Source organism: Molothrus aeneus, chromosome 1 (assembly GCF_037042795.1).
Source record: "Molothrus aeneus isolate 106 chromosome 1, BPBGC_Maene_1.0, whole genome shotgun sequence".
In the NCBI taxonomy this organism is placed as follows: Eukaryota; Metazoa; Chordata; class Aves; order Passeriformes; family Icteridae; genus Molothrus; species Molothrus aeneus.
Genome location: NC_089646.1, coordinates 44,608,919 through 44,632,419, shown reverse-complemented (window position 1 = coordinate 44,632,419; position 23,501 = coordinate 44,608,919). Strand labels below are relative to the sequence as shown.

The window sequence follows — 23,501 nt, the reverse complement described above, 5'->3', positions numbered from 1 at the left end:
CCTTCTTCTCTCTTCACTGGTCTATACACAACCTACCATAGGCAGTGCCCCTTATGGAAGTTAGATACTAATTTTGTTCTCTCTGTTACCACTAAACCCAGTTTTGCCATCTCCAGATCTGCATTTTTTTGCCTGACCATCAGTGATTTGTGTAGAGCTGTAAGGCTTCCCAGTGCCAGCCTTTGCCCCATCTTCTACCATCCCATACCTGTACTCCTCTGTGCTGCATCCTGCATCCCCACAGCTCAAGGACTCTGCTATTGTACCATACTTGTATTTCTACACACTGTTCTGTGTCTTTGTGAAAAATGTCTCGTTCTGCATAGAATGGGGTAAACTAAGGGGGTGACAGCTTTCACATGCTGTCACGGCACCTCAGGCATTTCTGTCTCTGTGCAAATCCTGTCCCCTGTAAGCACTTCTGTCTCTCTGAGTGGCTGCATCCTACTTAATGATTTCACAAGAAGCCAGCAGGACCCCAGCACAGCACATCAGTGCTTTCTCAGCTCAGCCCCGAAGCTCAGCCCAGGAAGCCAACATGTTCACGTAGGCACGAGCATTAGAGAAGAGGAAACATACGTTTAAATCCAAACACGCTCATCTTGAAGAAAACATTGGTTTTCAATGCAGCTATGAATTAAGGTAAGAGACAATTATATTTCCCCTATAATTTGACAGAACAAAACGAGACAAAATGGTGGGTCATGAACTTAAGGAAATTCTTCACTGCTTAGTGCTTGGAACCTAAATGATATTTAATTTGGGTAAAGATGATGTGGGTACTGTTTACAAACTGTGAAAGTAAAAAGGGAAGCACTTCTGTTAACGAAGTGAACCAGGGCAGATAAATTTTACTCAGTCACTAATTATTTGCGGCATCTTGTGGTACAAGGAATATTCACCCTGGATAGAAATCCTCAAGGTTAGTAAATGCTGATATATGATTAGTGTGCAACATTAACCTAGAAGGACAGAGCAAGAAGACACAGCCCTTCTACTTCATTAGAAGATTTTTCTTTGATGTCTGCAGGGATTGCACAACTCACCAGCATTGCTTGCTTCTAGTTTTAGTCAGTGAACCAACGTCCAAAACATCACTGATACTGAAAGAGAGCCCAAAGCAGAAAATCTGGTAGAGTCAATAGAAAGCATCTGATACAGACAGACCAGCAAGAGAGCAATGGAAATTAAAGACATTTGAAAGCTCTTACCTTTCTGTATAACCTACTTGATTTTCCTGTGACTCAGCTTTCCACAGGAAAGATGTTACATGGAGATGTCTGCCGGTTTGGGTGACACATTTGAGTAATGCCACAGTGGTGGCAACCCACTGAGTACTTGTGTGATACAAGTACAGATCCACAGCAGTTTTTTTCCAAAATCTGGTCTGCTGGGGCAAGCCCTGTGTGCAGGCAGTGCAGCCAGAGGCAGGGAACTGGATGACAGGATAAAAGAAGGCAACTGCAATGAATCAAAAGGGTTTGAGCAGTACAGAAAAAGTCCAAAAGGGAGAAAAAAAGGCTAAAATTTGACAAAAGACAAGGCATAATAAATTGAGACTAAATCCCGCAGAAAACTTGATATTCACAGGAAGGAGCTGGCAGCTCCAGAACATAAATCTCAGTCATACATAATCAAGAAGGTTTAATGTGCTCTGCTCTCTGAAATGATGGAGAAGATGATTTAAAAGATCTCCAACTGCTGAAGAGCCTTCTCTGCTTTCTCAGGGATGCTGAGGCAATTTGAAATTATTAAGCACAAAAAGGGGTGGGGGCAGGAAGCAAATAGATGCCACAATAAAGGCAGTGAGAGGACAGAACCAACAGTAACCATAAACAATTACAAACCGTGCTCATAGCTACAAATAATCACCTGTTTTTGCTTTTCTGTCCTTTCAACAGAAAATACAAAAGAAATTTGAATGCTTCTTCAGAAGAGAAATCCTGGGAAAAAGAAATACTGAGGAAGAGCAGGTAAGAGAAAACACGGGCAAAAAGGTCAGCTATACATTTGAAAAAATAGATACAGAGTGCCTGAGCAACTGTGCAAGCAGAAAGGGCAATTAGGGGAATTACAGGCTAGATGAAATGACTGTGAAATAAGTTTTCCAAGAAAATCCTGCTCCTGGCAATCACCATCCAGTCACCATTGTCAGATGACAGCCCCAAACACCCAGTTCCCTGGGGGCAGCTCTTGGGGAGGGCAGCTGCTCCCTCAGCTCTGCCACTGCTTCCCCAGTAGCTGAGTTGAAGTGCACCCCAGCCTCTGTGAGGACCAAAATAAACACTGCTCTACAACAATATTCACTATTTACCTAATTTCCTATCCCCTGGCTGATCCCTGGCAGCAGGGCACTGCCAGGAAACCATCTCAAGCTGCAGAAGCTCTGCAGAGGTCCCTTGCTTCTGGTCATAGGATAAAGACCACCCTGAGAGACATGGATGCAAATTTCAGAACCATTTCAGTGATTTTTGAACCTCAATTTTAACATGCAGGGGAGACACAGGAGTCTGAGTCATGCTGTCAGGTCATCTTTCCTAAGTGCATGGAGTCATTTCTGAAACAGCTTCACGTGCTCAAGAGACTTGGTCATGCCTTGAGACATGAAACTATTCCCTGCTCCATTAAGTGTGCAGGCACCAAGGCTCCTGCATGTCCACCCTGTCAGACTCAGAGGGGCTTTGTCTTCCCAGAGCTGAGTTGAAACCACTGAAAGCTTTGACTCCTTCTATAAATACACCAGCAACCACGGTGGTGAGCTGCTAGGGGTTTATCAGGACTTAACTTGGCCCCAGCAAACCGCACGCTGCTGTGGTAAAGCTGTCCCTTCCAACTGGCTCTCAGCCTGTCTGCCTGGTGGGGAAAAAAAACAGCGAGTGGGGGGATGTTTCTGGGGGCAGGATGTGCCCAGGACATCTGGGTTCAGTCTCCTGTGCCTGCTTTGCTGTGGTGGCAGCACAAACAGCCTGAGTGAGGCCACCAGCCTGGTCAGTGCACAGAGGGAGCAAGGGCAAGATCTTGTTCAAAATAATACCTCTGTTGTTGCTCTGAAAGACAGGTGATGTAGCCCTTGACATTGGCAGAGACATCCAGCAGCAAGTCCACGTTTTTGGGTTTTCTTTATAAATCATGAATACACCTAATTTTGGTGTGATGGGCTAATATAAATCTTGTGCTCTGATTACTTGCTGTTACCTCCAGGTATGCATGGAGCATCATTGAGAAAGCACTTTCCAAAACTGTAATGCCCTAGGCAAAGGTGAGAGAGACCCTAGGGATTTTGGACTCTGCATTATCTCCTCCTGCCATCCATGATCAAAGTCTGATCTTTCCAAATACATTTTTCCACCAAAAACCATTGGTTTAAGTTTGTACTAGTTTGTACTATCATTTTCAGCTAGTGGTGTCTGCTTCTAATTTAGTTTGTGATATTGGTGTAAAAACTGTAGAATTGGATCAGGGAACTGGCATTTTTAAAATATCTTTGACCTAAATACTGTTGTAAGGGGATCCAAGACCTTTGCAATATTCAGTCATGTTCTTATCGGCAGTGGTTTTATTGCCTTCTATTTCTGAGTTATTCACTTATGCCACTGTAAGTGGCCTAATTCTTTGAAAACCTCAGCATCACATTTCTGCACCTTTAACTTCACCTTAAATTGCAAAATTCAATAACAAAGCATCCCAGAGAACTACTTGCTTTTAAAAAACTTATCCTCAAATTACTGGGGGAAGCCTCCATAAATTAAATTACCCAAATTGAAAAGCAATTATTAAGTTAGCAGAATTCTGATGGGCCATAGAAATAGCCCAGTTGATCTGAGAGAAAATGACAAAAGAAAGAAGAAACACCAAAGAAAGAAATTTCCTCACCTTAAAGTCATCAAGGAAGAACTGAGGGACAGCAAGCATGTGGCATTACTCCACACTCAGAAGCTAGGGAGGAATGAAAAAAGAGCTGGTTAGGTGGGAAAATACACCCACCTACCAGTTTCAACAGGGTGGTTATTTGATAACAACCTCTCCAAACTGTGCTGCTTTCTTTCTACAGCCATCATGATAGCCTCACTGCTAACCCAACACCAGCAGCTGCTCCATGGTTTTCACAGGGCCCTGCTTCCTTCCAGGGCTCACTCCCCAGGATTTGAGCTAGCTGGTGCTGGGCGGAGCTCAAAGGGTTTAGCTTTTCCAGTCATTTATTACCAGAAGAGAGTAATAATTGTTCAGAGAATTGTTCCCCAACCTGATCTGCCTCCCTGCCTATCAAGGGCTGTAGGATTTAATCCGGCACCCTCCCACTGAGTTTCTCCACTATGTCTGGCCTAAATCCATTTCTCAGACTGATACCTTCTCTCAAATTGAAGACCCTCAGACAGGCAAAAAATGTCCTTTTCCTACCTGAAGTCTGTTTCAGTCATTAGCCTTTCAGAAATAAAAATGCTCATCTTATTCCTGTCTTGCATGTTTCTGGTTTGAATTTTCCTGCATCACTGTAAAGGATATTTAATCTAATCCCACTCAAATAATTAGCAAGATTATTAACACAAACAGAAGTGAAATCAAGTGTTACCAATTTATGCCTGCATCCCCTGTATCAAGCTCTGCTATGGTAAAGTCATCACTCTTTTGTTACTTCCCATCTGGAAGCTCTTTTAACACCTGAGGGTTGCATCAGCTTTTCTTGCAGTCTAGTTTCCTTTCAGATATTCCTCCTCTGTTGAGACATGGCCCATGTTGTTTAACTCCCAAGCATGTCATTTTGGTTACATTTGGCTCCATTAGGGCCAATGTGAGTCATCCAGGAATCCCCAGATTATTCAGATTGTCTGAATCACTCTCCTGTAACCCTTCTATCACGTGCCCCTGCCAGCTCTCATTGCCGATGTGCTTTCAGAGCAATGATGAAAACACCAAAGAGTTTTTGGCTTTCAACTTGTCATTTCCACAGACATTTTACAAGCAATATTCCCAGTTCAGCAAGGCTTCCTCCATGGATGTCTGTCTTTTGAGATCTGGTCCAAATCCCATTGCAATGCTTTGTTGGTCTTTCTTTGGGCTGGAGGCATGTATTACCAAATAAGCATGCAGTGCAAGTCAGAGCTCCAACTCACCCACACAGCTCCCTTTTTCAGCCTTGCAAACCCATCAGATGCCCAAAGTAAAAATCCTCTTCTATAAAGCCACACAGATTGGCCTTAGCTGCACTCTGCCCCTTTACAGTTTAAATTCATTTTGCCTGAGTTAAAGGTTAGGTTAGATCAGCCCTCTCACTTTGCTTTCCACTTTCAAAGGTCTGCATGTAGAGGTGGAATAGGGAAACATCTCCCCACTTCAGGAATGAATGAAAGACTGAAATTTAAGATTTAAAGTAACTGCATTTGGTGGGATGGGCTTGCTTTTGACCCTGGCTATCTAACATGGTCCCAACCAGCTCCACAGGCCATTGCCTGTGAATGGAACCACTCTGATCTGAAAAATAAACTAAGTAAATTACAGGAACTAGCAGGGCGTAGGACTAGCAACCAGGCCCCATCTCTGGTTAATACATTAATTTTAACGCCTAAGTTTGGGGTGGTGTGTTATCTAAATGGGTAGAGGTGTCTGTGGTAGTCTAATGATTCTGTGGTAGCTGCTTGCCAGGCTGGTTAAGTTTTACCCAGAGTGCTATCTCCTCCTAGTTCTCACCTACTTCTGGTTATTTACTTCAATCTCTTTTTTTTTGTGTATGTTAGAAGTGCCACCATAACTTCAGCATTTCTTTTGGAGGTGCCTGAGGTCATCCCTGTGTTCTTGCTGAGAATCACAACTGGTAAGAAGGAGGTGGGTGTAGTTGCAAATGCAAAAAAGCAAGAGCATTTATTTTTGTGTGCGGTGATGGCAGCTCAGACCTAAGGGTGAAAAAGGGATATACACACACCTGTAGGGTTTCACAGGGTTTCTCACAAAGCCTACAGCTTCCCAGGGCCAGCTGATTCATCAGGTTATTCAGGGTGCATTGAAAACATGTTTTTTTCTAGCATGAGAAAAGCATGTAATCACTCAGAAATGCTGATTAAGGTATGAAAATCTTTTTAAGGCTGAAATACTTTTATTAGCATATTGTGCAAATCTGAAGTGTGACCCTCTAGCAGAGGTCTGGATTTGGTCATTGTTTTCACTTCTTTTAATTTGGTGGTAGGAGCAGCATGAGAGGGAGGCAGACTGCTTGTGATCTCCCTCTTTTTGGCAGTAAAGCCTGTAACATGGCACTTGACTGAAGTGCCAGGGATGATACCTGGAAAGAATCTGATATATCTGATATCTAGACATATAAACAGGATTTGCTCTTATGTCACCCAGCCTGATGCCAGTGTAGCTTGAAGATTGAAATGCAACTTCTGTTCTGCAGAGGAGTTTGCAGACCTCTCACAATTTCACTTCCCTCTGTATTTCATGGGGTGCACATGGTGGTTGGGTTGAGAAACAGTGGTCCTAGTCTTGCAGACTATGGTCTTTGAGGCAGCTATAAACATGATTAGGAGCAGAAGTGTTTGTGAAGAGTGGGGTGTAAAATTGATGGGGAAATCTGGAGAGAGAGAAAAGTGGTTGAGCAGTTCCATGAGAAGCAGAAGCGAATCTACTATTTCCTGTAGTCAGCAAGGGAAAATATCTGATGGAGAAACCTCAAAGCCTTGCAGTCCTCCTGTGTCCTCTACATCTTCAGTTCACTCTGTCCCTTAAGTGAACATTTATTGTAAGCATAAAAGAGAAAATTGTGTTGAAGGTGATGATGAGAAACCTGCAGCATGTGCTGCAGTGGACTTTGGGAGGCTGACAGAGAATATGTGACAGGAAAGGATGGAGAATGGTCAGATCTAAGTTTCTCTCTTTAAGGTGCAATATCATTTCAACATATTATCCCTATCTGCTATGGGCTGGGTTTTGGGAGCCCTTTGAAATTTGCAGCCCATCTACTGAGTATCATCAGTTGAAACTGAGCAAAGTGGTATCAGAGGAGCTAAATATTCAAGCAGTGCTGGTGGCATTGCCTGTGTAGCATGAGTGGTGCTGGAAGGATATGAGTGACTGCTGATAAATGAAATCCAGGAGACAGAGATGAATAAGCCACAGACTGCCAGAAGATTCAAACACCAATGTCATTTTAGTAAGTGCAGTCCTTGCTTGCCCCTGGACATGCAATACACAGTCTTACATTTCCCTTTGCTGTAGGTACCACAGACCCCACAAGCACCCATCCAAGGGTAAAGGAAATAATCTACTACTGTAGAAATAAATGATCCTCATCAGTAAGTTAAAGGAGATTACTTGACTGAAAAGGTATTTCAGGAAGTATCCCAGCACAAGCAATGTTTCTGTTTACTTCACTAAGGCCAGGAGTTTCTCCTGTACATCTGTGTAAATGTTCTCCAGTGAAGAAGGTGGCCATTCCCATACCTCTCTATCCAGGCAATGTCCAGTTCAGAAGTTTGTGCAGAACTCTGCCAGACCTGAGGGCTAGCCCCTGGTGGGAGCTGCATTTCCTTATATGTGTGATATCCTCTGTCCAACAGAGCACAATGAATTCTACAGACACATATGGAAACTCTTCAGACAAGCTGCCTTTCTCAATATGAATCAAGGGAGCAAGCATGTTAAAAACCAGCATAGCTCGAGATTCTTAGAGAGGAGAGTAAAGCAATGTGCATTTCCTCTCTCCAGAGCAGGATTTCATACAGCACAGACAGTCAAGGCAAACACCACCAAACAGCCCTCTCTGAATGACAGCATAATTAGCAAAGGTGTTAAGGGGATACAAGCAAGCTTTGATCAGTTTTTTCCTCTTTGTCTGATGAGACTTCTGGTTGTCATATCAGGAATGACATGTCTGAAACAGGAGCTGACTTGGCAGAGAAGAAGCTGGAGCAGTTTGCAGAAACAGCATGATCTCTGTCTGGCATTGCCACAGAGTCACAGGGATAGGACAGGACTTCTGGAGGTCTCTTGTCCAAACCCATGCACAGAGCACGGCCAGCTGAGTTTCAAGTACTTCCAGGGATTAGATCCCACAACCTCTCTGGAGCCCTGTCTTGGTGTTTGACCACCATCATGGCAAACATTTATTTTCAATACATAAAGTAATGATTTCCCATGGCTATTGCTATTTATTCCCCTGAGGAAAGTTGTCTGCTTCACCTTTACACCTTCTCCCTAAATCCCTCTTGAGATATTTCTTGTTGAGGCTAACCAAACCTTTCTCATAGGCCATGTGCTCCTGCCCCAGTCAGTCCCTTCTGCAGCCCTCAGCTACTGCTGCATGAGTGCAGGACCAGCTGTGGAGCACATGAGCCCACAGAGAAAGGTGTAGGCTCTGGGTGCACAGATGGGTGCAGTAACAGCTCAGTGGCAAAGAAGCTGGGGGGGCTGACAGAGTGATGACACATATTCAGCGCAGGAGACTTGGTACCCTGCTGCTTTTTCTGCATACATTTAATCTCAGAAAGAAAGAAATCAGGATGGGATGGCAGAAAATGATGGGTTATTGAGATTATATGTGATGTCTCCTGCTCATATCTGTATCACTCAACAGGGCAGATAAAGAGATGGTGACTCTTTATTTATGTCACCAGTAGAAAATAAGTATCTTGTTTGCAATTGCTGTCAGCTTCTGCCTCAGCACCTAAGCTTTTCCAGCTTGTATCCCTTTAACTCTGCTGGTGCCAGATATCTCCTCTCCAGAGGCTGGAGAATTGAAGCCACTGTTATCGCTGGGCTGACAGGCAGGGGCTGGACAGACTCTGAAGGCAGACTCAGCTACCAGTTCAAGTGGATAGATACTGCGAGAGCCACTCTGCCCAGGGGTGTGCCTGCCTGCTGCAAACAGCTTTCCCCATACTGTGCCCATGCCCCAGCGCTACCAGTGCTGAGACAGCCTTTTCTAGCCCACTTTTCCTGTGTGCAACCACAAAGATGTGTTTCGAGTCTGTAGGCAGTAATCATTAGAATTTGAACATTCAGGTTAAAAATGTTTTTAAATTGAGAGCCTGCATTAGACAAAAAATACACTCTTTAAGATATTGCTACAAAATAAGAGGCCAGAACTTCACAGTCAATACCATAAACGATGCTCTGGCAATGAGGCATTAGGGGAAAATGTCAGTATGGTCATAGTAGCTACTCATGGGGAAGATTGTTGTAGTTACCACCATGTCATAGAAAAGTGTCTCACACCTGAGGACATCTTTATTTCATGTTTAATTTTGAATGGCTTATTTGAAACAGAAGTTATAAAGCTGTTGGTGAAATGTGGATTCCAATCGCTTAGCTATAAGTGTCAGGAGTCAGAGTAGCTATACACCATCAGCACCTACTACTGAGCAGTGTGTCCATGCTCACCTTATATTCAGGAAAAGAGCTTTCATCAGTGTGGTCAGCAGTCTGGAAAGCAATCTGTCTTGTCTTAAAGCAGATTTGGCCTGACCTGCATTGGATGCACTGCTGTTTGTTGACTGTACTGATTATATCTCCCACTAACAGGAGATTGTAAACAATGGCAGTCTGTGGTCACTGTACTGAGTCCCTTCGGTACAGGCAGCAGGGGGTTCCTGTAAGAGGATGTGGCCAAGGGGTAGTTGTTAGTTGCAGTTTGGTTATCACTGGCCTTTTCTTTCGGTCTCAGCTTTAACAGGCTGGCTTCTGGACCATGCATCACACTCACTGTCTTTCATCTCCTAGAGTGAGACCAAGTAATGGATACTTTCAAGCTCTTTACCCAACCAGGGAGCAGACCAAATACAGCAACATCTGCACTCCTATAGGATTTTTGATTCCTTGCAAACAGAAATCTTTGCAGGGACTTGAACACCACATCCTAAAGGACAGCAGATGAAATGACAGGTGCTCTGGGTTTTTGGGTGTGCAGACCACTGAGCCTAGAGGTCACACACCTGCACCCCATAGTCTCTTTGGACTCAGCCGAGGTGAATTCCTGGCTCCAGCCTCACAGCCAGAGCAGGAGCAGTCATGAGATGCTTTGTTACTTGAGGAAAAGAGTCAATATATTTTCTCTTTTTTTGATCATAGGATGATTTTTAGAAAAGCCTCATCAAAGATAGGCTTGCTGCCAGCAATGTCCCAGGGCAGACTTGCTCCTCCCTTACCAGCAAGCATCAGCTCAGGCCTGGCCAAACTGGGTCCCTTGTACCCTTCCAGTCCAGGGTTGGTGAGAGGGGAAGATGGGGCTGTTGGGGTGTTGACAGGCACCGAGTCTGCTCAACATCTACTTGTGAACTATTGTTTCCTGCCAAGCACTGCCCACAGACCAGCAGAGCACCTGCCTTGCTCGTGGTGCTGCCATGCACCACATGCACAGCTCAGCCAGCTCTCACCTTGCTGCTGCTCCTGCTGCACTTCAACAAGTAGGGGCTTATGTGACAGCCCTTGAAAATGTCATTAATTTTTTTCTTATTCTAAAGAGTTAATTTTCAGTGAAGTACATGTAACAGCAGAGTCTGGACTTTTGTCATAACATAACTACCATCAGCTCCACAGTAATACAACCCTCACTAAAATAAATAGTGACAAAATCCCAAAGTATGCTTGATGCAGTCTTTCAGTATTTACCACAGCACATATAAGATTGCTCTAATGTTATTTTCTTTACTTTTTCCATTTTGCCTCTAGCTAGCAAATTCAGCATGACAGAAGCATACTCACAAGCAACAACTGAATACGTTTACGATGAAGATGCTTTCTCCTGCAATAAAACCGACATCCAAGAGTTTGGGAAAATATTTCTGCCACTATTTTACATAATCGTGTTTGCTCTTGGCCTCACAGGGAATCTAATGGTGGTTTTTGCCATTGTGAAAGGCAATAAAAAAAGCATCACTGACATCTATCTCCTGAACTTGGCTATCTCTGACCTTCTCTTTGTGATCTCCCTCCCATTCTGGGCGTCCAGCACGGTCCGTGGATGGACCCTTGGGACTGTTGCATGTACAGCTGTTTCCTCACTGTATTACATTGGTTTCTTTGGGGGAATGTTCTTTATCACTGTTATCAGCATTGACAGGTACTTAGCCATTGTCCGGGCAACTTATTCTCTGAGATCCAGAACAGTAAGACATGGCTTTCTTGTAAGCTGTGGAGTGTGGGCAATAGCAGTTCTAGTGTCGGTGCCACAATTTGTGTTCACCCAGCTCATAGAAAATTACTGCATTGCTGTCTTCCCAGAGAAGCTGGAGAACATCTGGCCAGTGTTCTGCAATACGGAGCTGAACACCATTGGCTTTCTCATCCCAGTCTGTATCATATTCTATTGCTACTGTGGGATCATCAAAACTCTTCTGTCCTGCAAAAATCAGAAAAAAGCCCGAGCCATAAAACTGATATTGGTTGTGGTGGTGGTTTTTTTTCTGTTTTGGTCCCCCTACAATGTACTGATTTTTCTAGATACTTTAAAGCACTATGAGTTATTCACAGATTGCAGCCAAATTAAGTCATTGGACTACGCAATGCACCTGGCTGAAACCATTGCATTCAGTCACTGTTGTCTCAATCCTTTTATCTATGCATTTGCTGGGGAAAAATTCAGGAAATACCTTTATCATGTCTGCTTGAAGTACTGTCCATTCCTGTGTTTCTGTGGGCCCTGCAGTCACTACCAGGTCTCTCATTCAGTTAGTTATGCAGAAAGTGTGGTGAACAGCAACGTAACCCAGAACACCAGTGACCAGGATGGCTCTGTCTTCGTCTAAAAGGGTCTCAGAAGGAGAAATGTATCAATATGCGTCTTCTGCAGGTATAGCAGCCACTGAAGGGTTCCATTTACCCATATGAAGAGCCTTAAAGGCTGCCCTGAATTACTGACATGCCTCTAGTTAACCATTAAATATTCTAAAACAGCAAAGATTTTTAAAACAAAAGCAATACAATATGTCAGTGTTGGACATGGAATGGAATCAAGAGCAAGGAAGAGGGAAAGTAGAAACAAAAGGAGTGCTCTGTGCCTAGAAAAGGAAGAGGGTAGGGAACCTTTTGAACAGTTCCACCACTGGAACGTGTGCATGTGTCAGTGTATCTGCATGTGATACTCATGTAGTAGACCTAAACTCATTTTTTATAAGGGAAGAGAAATCTCTTTAATGAATGGTGACTAAGTTTTAGGAGAGGGGAATATTTTTGATAGTAAAGGGGTGTATTTTTGATGCTATATATCCATAAGTAAGTGATTTTGTAGTTATTGATTGCAACAAATATTTTAACTGTGTTTTCATTTGTAATAAAATCGCACTGTTTAAAAAAAAAGAAGGCGTTATTTCTGAACATGTGTTCAGTGTCACCTGTTCACTCTGTGTTTATAGCATGCAATAGTCAGAGCAAGGATCTCTAATCCATCCTTTAGGATTAGACATGTGCCAGTGGGTGTATCTCCTGATTTCCATTTTGGCTTGGCCTCAGCCAAATGCCAGAGCTCAGGGGAGCCCTTCACAGTGCACATCCCCAGGGGCTCTGACCAGTGGACATCAGCAGCCTCTGGAACAATGGGAACTAGAAGTATGGGTTTGGATATCCCTGTGCTTGGTCCAAATACAGCACAATCAAGCTGAGCACAGAAAGTCCCTGACTCTCACCCATGCCCTGCTTGCCACATGTTGTAAACACCAGCCATGACTACACTATCACAGACAATGGCTCTGGGGACAAAATAATCACTTGTCCATTCTCCTTTCCATAACCTTCCTCAGGTTTTGGGGCCTCTCCCACCACAGCTGATTCCCCCAGGGAAAACTGCAGTTGTACTCAGACTTAATGCATCCCAGAGGACACATTTCCCATGTGCACTGCACAGACTCCAAATATTCTTGTTACTCCTGCAGTAACAATGCACTGGGGATGCAAAATGTCCATCAGAAAATGGAGTCCTTGACCTGGGCATCCCTGTCATCATCTGCTGCAAAAATGAAGGAGAATTTGTTGGCACTGTGGACTAGAGTTAGGTGAGTGGAAAAAGGAACTGTTGCCAGTAATGAAGCTGACATCACCTTACAAGGAAAAATCAAGGACCAGTCTTACAAAACAAGTCCATGACAGTGGAACCCTATTTCTGTACACTGATGGAACTGGCAATATGTCAAATCTGAAGAAACACTCTCACTTTTGAACTAAAACAAAAAAGTTGATTCAGACTGTCAGGGGGAGGAGTAGGGCCTTTCTTTGTGAACCTTAGTATCACCTTGTTTCCTAGAAAATGTGGAGGAGAGTGTGTCCATTGAGCAATTTTCCCATAATTACACAAATATTCCATTTTTTGCTACTGAACATTCATCACAAACTACAGTTAAAAAACCCAACTGAACCCAATGTTTTCCTAAAGCTATTTGTATTTGGTGGACATATATTCTCTATGCTCAATTTTGTAATTTTCAGTTATAAGTAGTCTTCCAGACTCCAGACTTGTTGTCTAAGATTAAATGTAGCATGAGTGTCACTTGAAATTAAATTATTTTTCAAAATTCAGTCTGCCTAATCAAGTGATATAAGGCAATTTTGTTTGTCACTCCCTCCGAGAAGGTGATATTTTAGGAAATGGTATTTTTACAATGTTTTTTAAAGAAATGCCAAGATGTGCAGAAAGAAAGAGGAAGACTCTGAGACTAAACAAGAAGTTATCAGCCTGAAGTCAGCCTGAAGACAGTGGATTGCCAAACTGAGCAATGCAATCATGCTTGGTTTATTTAACTTCCCTTTGATTTTTCACACAATGGTGAGTTACTGAGTGGGAAAAGGAAAAGGCACCTTTAAATATGATCCATGTGCTGTCTGCAGAATGGAAGGTGGAAACCCAGAGCTTGATGCCAGCTCTCTAGGAAAGGAGATGTTTTTGCTGCTTTGACCCAGTGGTTCCCCAGCAATGCTACCCATCAGCAGCACAATGCATCCCTCTCCTTCCAGATGCATCTCCCTCTGGCGGGGCAGACTTGCTACTGTGAGTCAGAAGTACCTTGACAGCCCTGGGTCCTCTGCAAGCTGCCAAAAACCTTCACTTCCAAGTTCACTTCACTTCCAAAGCACCCCTCCTGAAATCCTGCACTCCTGTCTTCTCTGTCACACTGTGAAATGGAATACTTCCAAGGATTGCCAGCATAACATTATCAAGTTTTATGCCATGCATTTGCAAGTTATTATGGTTGCCCTTTATTTTCATGGTTTTGTTGCTCAATATGTGAGCATTTGTGTGAGATTAAAGACTTTAGGGGGTTTGTAGGCATTTGGCTCCACCACAGACTGCTAGTTTTTACAGGTTCCTCCTCTCAGGAGCAGCAGTAAATCTTTGAAAATCCAAGTGAAAACCAAAATCACCATTTTCATTTTGTTCGTATTAACAGGAAGAGTATTCTTGTAAAAGTTTTTGTTCCTTAAAAACTTCAGCATCCATGGTACATACCTGTGCTCTGAGAGCAGCAAGTAGCAAACTTTACCAGTTCTGGGTTCAGCTGCAAGCTGAGTCAGGCGTTGCTGCCCTTTGCTGCGCTGCACCATTCAAGCCTGACAGATAGTCCACTGATGCCTCTTTAAGAACTGGACTTTCAGTCATTGTAGCCTTTTTTTAAAGACACAACTTCTCTTTCAAAACCTCTGCAGTAGGAAACTGGTGTTTTCTAACTGCCTGGTTAGTTTATGACCTGCAAAGCTTTTCTATGTACAGCACTAATGATACATTTATCCTTACACTGGATCAACACATCCCTGAGGAGCAGCAACATCCAGTTCCTCTCCATTACCCATGAGAAAGTAAATCACTCTCTCAGTATGGAATAAAACCTTTTAATCTGCTAAAAATTAAGGACAGACTCTTGCTTCCTTAGCAAGTCACAATTTACACATGGAAATGGACACACACTTGTATCTATCCACAGAATAGAATTTAGATGTGCAAAAACTAGGTGAGGAAATCTCTGGGTTTGGGGGGTGGGTGTTGGGCTTTGGGGTTTTGAGGTTGATGAGCTATCTTTGCATCCTAATTTCTCATTATTATCAACTTCTTTCCTTTTTGAGAATCACACTGACACTTACTATAAATCTTTTCCCAGCTGGGTTAAGTTTGAGGAACTAGTAAAACCTGAATCCAAATGTCCTTGGCAGGTTCATGACTATATTTCACGTTCTACTTAAAAAAAAAACCAGAATAAATAAGACCAATATTTAGCTGAACTGCTTGCAGTGAGATACATGGACATCAGTATTTTTTTAGGTGCCACTGTGAATGCACCTCATTCAAATATTACAACACAGTTCCAAAACAATAGGATTTACATTTCTTCTTCCTTTTTTTTTTTTTTTTTTTTGTGATTCTTGGGGATTTTTTTAACAAAAAAAAACTTATGCAAAAAGCTTAGAAGTGGAGCTAGTCAAAGCATCAGATTGGCCTAGGAAATTGCTCAGCAGTGAAAGCTGACATTTCCAACACTGGCACCAGAAGGACCAGTCACTACCCACATATTTCCTTTGGGTTCAGAATTTGGTGGAAGTGGATTTGAAGTCCTGGCCCAGGGTAGTCTGAAATTTTAATGATGTTCTTCACAGAGAAACTGTTAATAAATTAATGGGTTATGGGTTAGGCTCTGTCATTTCTGTTTTGTCTCTATAACCTTTGTGAGGTCCCTCACTGTGATCTTGTGACTGATATAATGCTCTTGTCTTAGTAGGACAACGAGGGAACAAGTCTGATCTATGCAAGTCCCAAGTCCTGCTATCACTAAAAAAAAAAAAAAGAGAATTTTTCAAAGAAAATCTGAAGTTGCACTATCTCTACCCACTGTTGCTTTTTCAGGTCCCATCTGGTAATGTCTTTCCTCTGTAGTTATAGCCCAAGCATGATGCATATTTGCCAAAGGCCATTAACACACCACTTCTAAAATAGCCACTGAATGAAATATTTTCTGTATTAAGAACATACCTAGTCCTGCTCAAAGTTTTACTGTTTGCACTTCAGTTTCTTAACTCTGTAGGACACCCGAAACTCTAATGAAATTCTGTGTCATCCAGAGTTATTATTTTGAAATTGAAGTTGGGTAATGAAAGCAAAAATTGAGAACAATTTCTAACTATTAATTTTTTTTTTCTGACACTTAACCATGTACATACGGTTTCTGTTGAAGTTAGCAATAATTCTGCTGTCACTTGTGAGCAGAACTTCCTAATTTATTTGGTAGCCACTGTAAGAACTTGGCTTTCACCATATACACACCCAAACCTCAAGATCTGTGTTTTACAGGGCCAGGGTTAACACATTGTTTTCAAAATGGAAAAAAAAAATCCACCCATTTTTCCTGTCTGATTTTGCTTGTTACAATAATATGCAACACAAAAATGTTAATACATTGTGTTTTTCATTTCTCTCCCTAAAGAAATACTGTGAAATAACTCCCATTGGACATGAGGAAAATGGTTTGCTTTTGAAGAACAATTTGCATTTACCACATTTCTAACCATGATATTTCAATCAGCAGGAAGGAGCACATGAACTTTGCATTACTGCAGGCAGAGGTTGGTGTATAAGATAGAGAATGCCAGCAAGACCTCTGGCACTGCTGTTTCACTATACAGGGAATAATCCATTTTCCAACTGCTGCTGTCACTGGAACAGTCTGTTTCCTGCCCCACTCAGATTTTAAGTCTCTGATAAATTGCATGCATTTGTCACTGCCCCATATCCAGCTGCAGCACAGCTGTCCCACAACACATAGGTCCAATATGCCAGGATAACGCAGGCAAATGAGAAGCTGCATTTCTCCCATGAGGAGTTCACGTTTAGCTGATCAATTTGCTACACTAAAATTAAAGCCAGCGCCACCGAGAGGCATAGAAATGTCAGCAGAGACTGCAGTGGCCCAAACTTGCAGGGTACATCTGAGGACACGGACAAAGCTGAAGAAGCAGAGCGGCGATGGCTCCTGTGACATGATAGTTCCCCCTGGTGTCAGACACGGGCTGCTGTCCCCATGAGAAATCTCCTGTGCCCCAGAGCAGGACGGTTCCGTACAGGTAAGAGCTGCTTGAAACCCTGAGCTGCTGCTTCAATGATTTTTCCAGCCTCCAACCAAGTAGGAGCAAACCAGAAGGAAATGGTAAATCTGAAATGCACCTGGAGCAGGTTGTTGAACCACCTTTGTCCACAGCCCTTTACCCCCCACTTCAGCCCAGGCAATTGCTGAGCAGCATAGATCAAGTTCATAGATCCCAGTTTGGCCATGGCTGGAGAACAAAGCAATGGGAGCTCTTCCCACAGGAAAAAGGGAATCAGCAGTGCTAATGGCCTGTAAGAAGCCAGGTATGGGAAGCTGGCTAAGTGTGCCCAGGAATTGCTTCTTCAGCACTTCCTAGGGATGAATGAAATGAAGGATGAAGGAAATGAAATTTCCTTTTGGGAAGGGAAACAAAATCTTGCGATTTCAATGGGGATCAATTGGGCAAACTTTGGTGCATGTCCCTGCACTTGATGGCATGCTGTGCCTTTTGGTGGCTTTGAATTTGGGGAAGATTTTTTTCTTTTTTTTTTTAAGTATCCATGCCATGTCCCTTATATCTCCCCTCCAAGTTGTGTCTTCCTCCCTGATTTTTTACCCTGCTTTTGCAACATCTGTGAGGTTAGTTTTGGCCTTTTTTGGTCCTTGGCACTGCACCTCATTTCCTCCCAGATCATTTTCTTGTAGTCACTAAATCCCCAGATTTTCTGATTTGTTTTTTTTTTTTTTTCAATTGCATTTCATTTGATCATATCTCCTTTCCAGAGTCTTTCTTTTCTATTTCAATGAAATTTCCTTTTGGGAAGGGAAATGAAATCTTGCAATTTCAAGGGTGATCAGCTGGGCAAGCTTTGGTGCATGTCCCTGTACTTGATGGTATGCCATGCCTTTTGATGGCTTTGCTATTAGTGAAGAATTTTTCTTTTTTTCTTTTTTTTTTTTTTAAGTATCCATGCCATGTCGCTTATATCTTCCCTTCCAAGTTTTTTCTTCCTCCTTGATTTTTTACCCTGCTTTTGCAACATCTGTGAGGTTTGTTTTGGCCTGGTTTGGTCATTTGCACTGTAGCTCATTTCCTCAGAGACCATTTTTTGAAGGCAGTACATCTTCCGATTTTCTGCTTTTTGTTGGGTTTTTTTAAATTGCATTTCATTTGATCCCATCTGCTTTCCAGAGTGTTTTTTAAGCCTTTCTTTTCCGTTTTGCAACATACCATTTCCTTTCCTGAAAGAATCAACCTAGGTCTCCTGGTACAGATGAAGGAGCTTCACTTCGCATCTTCTTTGCCCCGGAAGGATTGTGTCTGAGGAGGCTCAAAGCCAGGTTTGCCTGTTTTGGAAATGGCAGTATTAGAGCTGACTAAAATTTACCAGGTCATAACCCCTAAGTGGCTTCAGTGCACCTCTTTAGTGAGTCTCTGTTTTATTGTAGTCCCCCTCCCCCTTGGACTCCTGTGTTAGAAAATAGGTATCTTCATACTGTGATATGCTTTTTCTATTTCCTTTTTTTATTGTTTGGGTTTTTTCTTGTGTTTTTTGTTTTGCTTTGTGTTTTGGTTTGTTTTTTGCTTTTGGTTTTTGGGGGTTTTTTTGTGGTTTGTTTTGTTTTGATTTTGATTTTTTTTTTCCCTCAAGGGAGCCCTCATTTGAATCATTAAGGCTCGCCCTCACTTCATCTCTTGTTCAGCTCCTTTTTCTTGGTCCCATTGCTGAGCTCTGCTCTCCAGATCCTCCTGGTAGTTCGGGTTTCAGGAGGCAACAGTGAAGGGATGGACAATATTCAAGTTACAACAAAAGCAACAGAGAATGCCCAGGCCAGGGTTTACAGTTCAAGTCAGATTCAGAAGGTGCAACTGTAGACAGTGGCATATGTCTTTTTGCACAAGGCTAACAGCACCTGGAGCCAAATATTTCCAGAGTCACCACACCTTTCACTATCCCTGTAATCACCCTAGCTCACACAGCCCTGAGCTCGCTCCATCATTCCTTCTGCCCATCTTTAGTGCTTTCTTTGCATTTCCACCAGAAGGTGGCATTATTAAACTCCATTGGACCTGAAAGTCATTCATGGTTAAAGCAGGGCACCCCAGTCAAGCAAGTGGAGTCACTGATGAGCAAGTACAGAGTGTAAAATATATGTTTATGAAAAGTAAGAAAAAATTAGTCATTACATTATGCTGATGGAAGAAACATCAATTTCTCCGAGGTTTTATTTATTTGCTTGCAAGCAAATGAAAGTCTGTGGATATAAAATTAACTACAGGCAGTTTCACCAACAATTCACAAAGCACAACAGAATATCCTGTGAGTCACAAAGATGACAGAGATGCTCCAATGAAAACCTTTTGTTGTACCTGTCACAGTTTTATTTTGGTGTCCTGAGTGGTTTCTCCTGCTACTAAAAGTGAACTGAATATTGTATAAGTTGGCTCTACAGATTGTCTTGAACAGATCTTGCAACGAATCAGTTTTTCCGTGGGATAACAGAGTGCCTGGGCCTTGGCAAACATGGAAAGATTAGTAATCATTAAGATAAGTTTTAGTTCTTTCTCTCTTTTGATCCTCTGCAAATGCCCTAATTTTTTTAACTAGCCTCCTTTATATTACATCTGCCATGGAAGGAACAAGCCGGGAAAGACTTTGAAGATGTTCAGGAAAAGGCCAGTCATTTAATAAGCTTTTAAAGGCTACCAGCAACTGAAGTGTTTGAGACTTGGGGGCACCAAGACAAAGCACACAGAACACAAAGCCTTTATACCACATTGTCATCCTTCCTCTGTATCTAAACTCATCACAAAAGTGGCCTGAGAACACTTCTGCTTTCACCACTGCCTTTTTTTTCTTTTTTTCTTTTTTTTTCAGAAAGACCAGCCTTTAAGAGGACCTCATAGTGATGATTAGGTAATGGCTGAGACATTTAGAAAAAAAAATTCAATCTCAGGTATCAGCTACTCCTCAGAGCGGAAACAGCGCAGAGCTCTTACCTACCTGTAGAAACTGCTTGGTGACATTTAAGAGATCACTGAACATGACAAAGAAAGCTTCCTGCTGTGCCATTTCACATTTAAGAAGAATAAACTCATCACCCCTAAAAGTGTCCCTTAATGTTTTTGCATCAGTGATTTTTATTTTAAGCAAAATACAGCATACAAAATGACTATTTCTGTCATGTTTGAGGTAAGAAGTTTCAGTTCTTTTTTTTTAATGAGGAGTCCTGTCTATAGCAGCTTTGCAAACACAGCATGTAGAAAGAAAGCAAATGAGGCTGAGGAAAAGGATGACTGACACCATTCACAGAATCACCAGAGGATAGAAACAGTAGAATGCACAGGACTGGTCCAGTGAAAGAAAAAAATGAGGGGAATTGCAGCTTAGCATTGAACAAGGAAAGGATGTTTTTGGCTTAATAATTTCCTCGTCAGCACAAACAGCTATCTTAGCCAAAGGGAATGCATGCATTTAAAAAGATTGAAGTAAATTGTGAGTGAATCACCTGAGAAACAACAATAGTGGTTGTTTCTAAAACTAGGAAATTATTCACTTCCTTTTTCAAGGAACCTTCTCTGTCAGATTGCTCTTTTTTGCTACAGGAAATTTGGAATACATTAAGAAATTACAAAGAAAGGAACCGTACAATGAACTGGTAGTGCAAACACTTTGCTAACAAGGAAGAATGGGAGCTACAGATGTGCAAAAAGTGATTCAAATTCACCTGAATTGCAAAAGAAGAACGCCACAAGGTGAGATTACACACAGAGGGGCTGGCTACCTGATGAAGAGAATGGTTTGATAAGAAAGGTAAATGTTTGTCCATCTGTGACTTTGGCAGCCTGGATCCTGCACCAAACCACATAATCAATCATAATACTAATTCTTGCAATAGTCGTCCCTTTTTATTTACTGTCATCTGCTTCTCTTGTGGGCCAGCCTCTTCCAAACAAGGACTTGTCTGAATAATCTGTCCCTGGCCAGCACTGAGACCAGACAGAATGGATGGTGCACTGGCATATCAGTGGTAAGTATCTACTTAGGGGGTTAGGCACATGTCTATCTCCATTTCTTCCTTAGGCAAAACTCCTATGCCTCCTGTAAAATGGCAAATTAATGATAAGACTTCCCATAAAAATGGGAGGGGATGAAATAATCTTTTGGTGGAAAGCAAAGTTTTTTATGGTATGGGTTGTTCCACATTTTGCTTTTATTAAGTTCCTTCCTGTTGCACCTAATGCACCCCCCCCACACACACCATCCCATATAAAAGGTTAATCTCCTTCCAGTCAGGCCAATCAGGTTCGGTCCACCCCGTGATTTATCTGGCTGCTGTCACACATCCTGATACCATTTAGTAAAGAGGTAAAATGACCTCTTCTTCTCTTCCCCTGCAAAACCTTTAGTTTTGCAGCAGCATCACTGAGAATGCCTTCCCCTGTAATCTTGCCATCTCCTGCCATTCTCCTTTTCTTAGTCTCTGCCAGGTTTTCCAAAAAGCATCTGAAAAAGACGGGCTGCCATGTCTTACAAGGGACCTCAGAGCTCCCCCACTGGAGACTAGTTATGCTCAGCCCCTTCCACTCTTTTCTCTCTAATCAATTGCAGGACCAGCACTCACAACACCTTTCCTCTAATTTCTGCATTGTCTCATTTGCTCAGAGATTTCTTTTGGGTTTTTTTTTCCTGTTTTCTCTCCAGTTTTCCATGCAGGCTCTCCCAGGGACTCTGTTCATAATAAGTTAGTAAGCCGTCAGAAGGTATTCCAGAATTCATTCACATCCTCTTGATTTTCATGAGCTGGCAGATAAATTTTTTAATCATAATTTTCTGGAGTTTACACATCATAGGTTTTCAGCATCTGTAACTGCAACTGTTTTTCTCTTTTTTGCGGCTGAGCATTCCTCTTTCTGCAGAAACATTCTTGCTCAGTTTCCTTACAAAGACAGCCCTTCCCATCTGGCAATGTAGCATGAAGTGAGTTGATATTATGGCAGGTGCATTTGCTACTCAAAAGCCTTCCAAAGAAGGACTGGGCAAAAGGCACTGTGCCAGGCAGGTGCTTTCTTCAAACTAGTGCCATATGGATCATTCTAAACTGGAATTCACATGGCTGCAGACTTTTTCCCTGCTGACAGTATGCCTGACAGATCAGAAGCATGTCTGAAGTGCAGCCTGTGTGCTAAGGATAGGTCTCGAAAGACTGGTGATGGATGATGGTGAACACCTCTCACAAAATGTTGCTGCTGATGGGAAATCATTCCTTAACCAAGCAGGGTTCCTACAGAGTCAAAGAGATTTAATATCTGGATTCAGTTCTATTCATGTCTTCATCTGGAAATCAAGAAAAATCATCACTGATGAAATTCAAAGAAGATACCTAGTTTGATAGAGCTGAAAATAATGAGTGGGACAAGATAAGCATGCAGATGCTTGGTGGCTTATTGAGGAGAAAAAATGTACAGCCAGAACTAAGAAACATCAATGCCTAAGAGAGCATTGTAAAGAGCAAGAGGTGTTTTTTTCCTGGAAAGCATGTATTCAAAGAAAGATTTTCTGTCATAGTTATTGTGGCTGAAGAGCTGAACTCGTGGCTCTAGTGCAACAAATAACATGTCAAAGAAGAGATTAAGGAGGCCCTTAGAGAGACAAAAGAACAGCAAGAGGAACAGCTTCTGGTTTCTGTGAGCAGAGCTGATGAAATGGGTACAGCAGTGTTGTCTGCTTATCTGATGTCCACATCCTTTAAGGACTGCTAGTAAACTGAAGAGAAAATATAAGTGATCTGCAGAGCAATAACCAGTACAGGAGGAACATCTCCCAGAGACCACTTTTAAAATCTACAGATCCAACTTGTGAAAGATGACCGACAAGGTCCTTCCCACACAGTTGTATTATTCTGGCAAAACCTGAGACCAGTAAATCCTGCATCTCATGCTTCAGGCTTTTTGCATTACATTCACATCAAGCTCTTCAGCCAAACATAAGTTATTGGGCAGTGTAACAGTGTCAGAGGTATATGAGATAGCAGCAAATGGCATAACTGAACAAAAGCTATACCTGTGTCTGGAATAACACCAGAGAGCAAACAAGAAAATCTCTTGTGGACAGAGATATCTGATTCTTACTACTCTCACTACCAACTTCTATAGATTTCTTGTTTCTGCTTCTCATTGTGTATTTTCAGTTTCTGATGATCACAAGAAAGCAAGTTCCCCTGTTGAGAAATGGCTTGTACTTTTTCTTGGCTGGCCTTTTCTGGGAAACAGAGGAGACCAGCACCTGCCAGCTGCCAGTACAGCTGTTCTGTTGGCAGGACTCACAACCATCCTGCTTGGCTACCATATGTCCTCTATGCTCTCTTCTCCCATCTCAGGATCCTCCAAAAGACAAATAAGGCCCATCTTACTCTCAAGAGAAATTCATAGAAGCTGCTGAGCAGAAGCTGTGACAGAAAGCCTCGGTAAACCTCAGCACTTTGCACGCTCTGCCCTTGGACCACACACAC

General features: G+C 42.4%; 1 protein-coding gene across 2 annotated transcripts; it reads left to right on the top strand.

Annotated features, from left to right (window-relative positions):
* Positions 1–394: 394 nt before the first annotated feature.
* LOC136571480 (CX3C chemokine receptor 1-like) lies at positions 395–12,269 on the top strand. 2 transcript variants are annotated; one of them, XM_066571909.1, is made up of 4 exons: positions 395–642; positions 1,902–1,973; positions 5,733–5,809; positions 10,660–12,269. In XM_066571909.1, the coding sequence occupies exon 4, from the start codon at positions 10,674–10,676 to the stop codon at positions 11,733–11,735; it is 1,062 nt and encodes a 353-aa protein (XP_066428006.1). In that variant the 5' UTR covers positions 395–642; positions 1,902–1,973; positions 5,733–5,809; positions 10,660–10,673; the 3' UTR covers positions 11,736–12,269. The 2 variants fall into 2 exon arrangements, with proteins under 2 accessions (XP_066428006.1, XP_066427997.1); XM_066571900.1 differs by having other exon boundaries at positions 5,733–5,820.
* The last annotated feature ends 11,232 nt before the right edge of the window (positions 12,270–23,501 follow it).